This window comes from Triticum aestivum, chromosome 7A (genome assembly GCF_018294505.1).
Source record: "Triticum aestivum cultivar Chinese Spring chromosome 7A, IWGSC CS RefSeq v2.1, whole genome shotgun sequence".
Lineage (NCBI taxonomy): Eukaryota > Viridiplantae > Streptophyta > Magnoliopsida > Poales > Poaceae > Triticum > Triticum aestivum.
In genome coordinates this window covers 34,886,347-34,890,075 of record NC_057812.1, presented here as the reverse complement: position 1 = coordinate 34,890,075, position 3,729 = coordinate 34,886,347, and the positions used below count along the sequence as shown (strand labels likewise).

Sequence of the window (3,729 nt, the reverse complement as noted above, 5' to 3'; positions counted from 1 at the left end):
TAGATCTAGCGCTCAAATAAGATTAGGAGGAAGGGCATCACACTCTCCGGGAGCAAACAAGATACCACATACCAATCCTGTCAGTGCATGTAATATCACTATGTTGTATTAACAAATCTGCCTAATGTTGTATTAACAAATCTGTCTTTTCTTTTTTCACATTGTGTAGGATTCGGAATTATGACAGGGAGTCAGGGACACAATCAAATTTATACCATCCGTTGTGATTCAATTTGACCATTTCATTAAAATTTCCGGATGGATCTTAATTCCTCGGGAATGATGTGGTTCTGGAGTCTATTGTTAATCTCTTCTGTCGCAGATGTTTCACAAATCCAACTACCATGTTGATTTTTCTGATCATTCTTTGGTCTGGAGTCTGGACTATACATGATATATGTATTATATCATCATCACAATATGATTATTTTTCTTCTTCTCACAAGGCGCTTCCGATGCACAGATGGCGGCAATGAAGCAGCAGGCTCCGGAGAGCGTGCAGGGGAGGAAGGAGTTCCTGGTGGAGGTGCTGATGCTGACGGTGCTCAGCCAGCCTAACTTCGTCAGCCTGGTCGGCTTCTGTGCGCAGGGGGACAAGCGCCTGCTATTGTACGAGTACATGCCCTTCGGCAACCTAGAGAGCCATCTCTTTGGAATACTTCATCTCAACTTGCTCTCTGTTTGGTCCAGTTCATCTCTGCAATGCAGTTAATATGTATCTATCTCTGCTCTTAACATGTTATAACTAAGCATCCCTATTGAAATGCATTGGCTTTTCTTCATGATGCATGTGTTATGGTAGTAGTTGTGTTTGTGTGGTAAACCTTCACACTACTGGTGTGTGTTCTAGAAAGTTGTTCGTGTGGATTTGGGAAATCAAAGGGGAAAAGAAATGGGTCATAGAAGAATCATCTATGGTTCTCCTTTCTCAGTTCTAGGAAAGAGTTCACTTCAAGAATTTGCTTTTCTTTTTGTTCACTTTCAATTCCCCTTTGTCAATCCTCTCTCATTTGATTGCAGGATACAGGCTTTCAAAGGTGGGGCATGGGCTCAGAGGTGAGGCCACTAGCGGTTCAACTTTGCACATACAAGAAAATAAAATCAAGGTTCTACTGCTGAATAGATATTGCGTTGTAAACTTTAATATACACACACATGGATAAGTCAGTTAACGATTGCCTTCTGTGATCAAATTGGCTTTCTATTGTGAAGGAAATGAGTTGTTTGCTTCTGCTTCTGTGATCATGGGTTAGTTGGAAATCGGAATGTACGATTAATTATTAGAGAATGTCGCTCACAGTTAATTTCTGTAAATCTGCACTACAAGCTAAATGTGTGCAATTTCTGTTGGGTTCGATCCAATATAGAAATTTGGACAATATATAAGGATCAATACAAATCCTGCTGCCTTCCTATGAATAAATCTTTCAAAGGACATCTTCTAATACAACAGCCACACATTGTTCTTACATATAAATCATATAAATGGATTCATTCAGATTTATTTTGTTTCATGTCCCTGAAATTTCTCTTATCTTTTGATGTGTGTTTATTGTAGGGACTTACTTGGTGTGAAAATTATGCTCCTGCTTTAATAGCTGATATCAGGAACTATGTTTTAGTGTTTATTCCTTACTACTTCCAATATACTAATGTGCCTACTTTTGTACAATGTTCTTAACTGAAGTCGATTGTTCATGTAGGCACAAATTGGACGGACAAATGTTGATAGAGGAGGAGAACACCATGCAAGTACGTATGTGCCAAAATTGATAGATTTACCTCTAGGCATTGCATTATTTGCCGCAGTTTAGGTGTACTCTTTAAAGAATTTGTAGAACATAGCAAAGGACTAGATGAAGGATCCATTCCTTTTAGAAACAGGTGGAAAGCATTCAGTTTAGTAAATATTGTATATACCCTTCTCCTGAAAAGTTAAATGTTGTTGCTTGGGAAAAAGGAAAATGCTCACAGATCAAATCCTTTGGTACAATGATTACTTTTTAGGGATGCAAATTTTAAACTTCAGTCATGCTTTATTGGTCGTTTTTCTCTAATAATTATCTTCCATGTAGTATAAACATATGGAGGTATTATTAGTTTTTATTTTATTTTGTACTATAAGATAATAACAATGCATACAGTCGAGACTGAATTAGCTTAGGACATCAAAGGAAGTTCCTTTTGTAACTTGAAGAGTGTTCTTTCATACGTGTTGATAACAGTGTGCCTCCAATTAGTTTCTAGACATCCTTTCCAAGTCTCATACCTTTTATATTCCTCTGTTTTCTCCTTTTAGTCCAATTATTTCTTGAGAACTAAAATAATCATATACTCCCTCCGTCCAGAATTACTTGGTGCTGAAATGCACATCTAGATACATCCATTTCAGTGTCAAGTAACTCTGGACGGTCATTTCTCTTGATTTTTGAACCAAGTGTTATCTTGTTTTCTCGATAGGCAAGAAAGGTCCAACTGGCAAAAGCATAAGAGGATGTTTCTGCACTTCTCTTCCTCTATTGAGTTTATAATGCATATAAAAAAATGTATACCTGTTTCTGTTCTTGCACCTACATTATTCATTTATGCTCCTTCGACTCCTTTTGAATGTCTTATACTCTCTGGAATCACCAAACTGGAAGACATGCGCTTTTTAGGACATCTTCAATGCAAGACTCTTATACACGCGCTTAAGAGAACTAATTTTTTTATAAAATACAGTAAAAAGAAACACCCAAGCGCAGATCTGTTTCAACGCAGACGGTACCTGATGCTAATATAATTTGCCGGCGTAGCAGCGATCCATCCAACACGGCAAGAGATACCTAGGCACTCGGTGATATTTATAGCTCGCGTCAATGCACCCCCTATGCTGGGAATCGATGGCTCAACCGTCAATCGAGCAGGATGGATATCCTAGCGCTTCTATATTAGCACCCACAAGGAAAGTGAACATAGGCGCATATTGTGTTCAACGTGATGATACAAGCGAGAGTTGGCCTACGCCGCCAACTGATCTGCGGCAGCGTGGAAGGAGTATTCAAAAGCAGCATGAGCAGTTGTTCTACTACTGGTCGGAGGGAGAGCTTGGCAAGGGAGATAGAGGGAGCTCTACAACCACGATATTGGCATACAACCCGATGGCATCGTGCCCACGTAAGCTTCTTCCATGTTCCAATTCTTGCACTTGTTGGTCTTTTACTGTCAAAGCTTATGAAATCTTAGATGTTGCTGACAAAAGACCGAGATACAATATTTCAATTACAGGCTATATATTATTCAACAAGTACGTTTTCAAAAAAATTGATCTCAACAGGTTGGTGTTCATGTACAGGTTGCCATATGAGAATATACTGCGTATTGGTCAAATCTCAAAACAAATGGTCCATTCTGACCATAACTATTCCAAAAGCATTGATAGGCTTTTTAAAACATCAACCTATCTGTATATTGATCTCAGCAGTGTCCAAAATCCAAATGGTTATGTTTGTTCAGATTTTCCTCACTTTTACGTTCTTTGAATTAAAGTAGTGCTTGAGGTTAATAATAAATGATTGTTGGTAACTTAACTAGCTCATGAGAATAATTTGTGATATAGCTTGCTCCTATATGTGTCATTGACAATGTTCTAATGTCACAACTTTTTTTATCATGCACTCTTACAAGGTCATTTCTTCTTGTTTGTTTTTGTGAGCAGAGCAACCTCCTTCTGGATGACAAAAGAATTAG

General features: G+C 38.3%; 1 protein-coding gene across 1 annotated transcript; it reads left to right on the top strand.

Moving 5' to 3' along the window:
• Nucleotides 1-358: 358 nt before the first annotated feature.
• Nucleotides 359-2,839, top strand: LOC123151560 (probable serine/threonine-protein kinase PBL5). Its single transcript, XM_044571248.1, has 4 exons — nt 359-609; nt 1,028-1,106; nt 1,704-1,752; nt 2,722-2,839. The coding sequence occupies exons 1-4, from the start codon at nt 464-466 to the stop codon at nt 2,769-2,771; spliced, it is 324 nt and encodes a 107-aa protein (XP_044427183.1). The 5' UTR covers nt 359-463; the 3' UTR covers nt 2,772-2,839.
• The last annotated feature ends 890 nt before the right edge of the window (nt 2,840-3,729 follow it).

Excerpts from the sequence above, each read along its gene's own strand:
- LOC123151560 (XM_044571248.1), top strand. The coding sequence starts at position 464 with ATGGCGGCAATGAAGCAGCAGGCTCCGGAGAGCGTGCAGGGGAGGAAG. Across the intron at positions 610-1,027 it reads GGGGACAAGCGCCTGCTATT|GCTTTCAAAGGTGGGGCATG; the intron begins GTACGAGTACAT and ends TGCAGGATACAG. Across the intron at positions 1,753-2,721 it reads AGGAGGAGAACACCATGCAA|TAAAAAGAAACACCCAAGCG; the intron begins GTACGTATGTGC and ends TATAAAATACAG.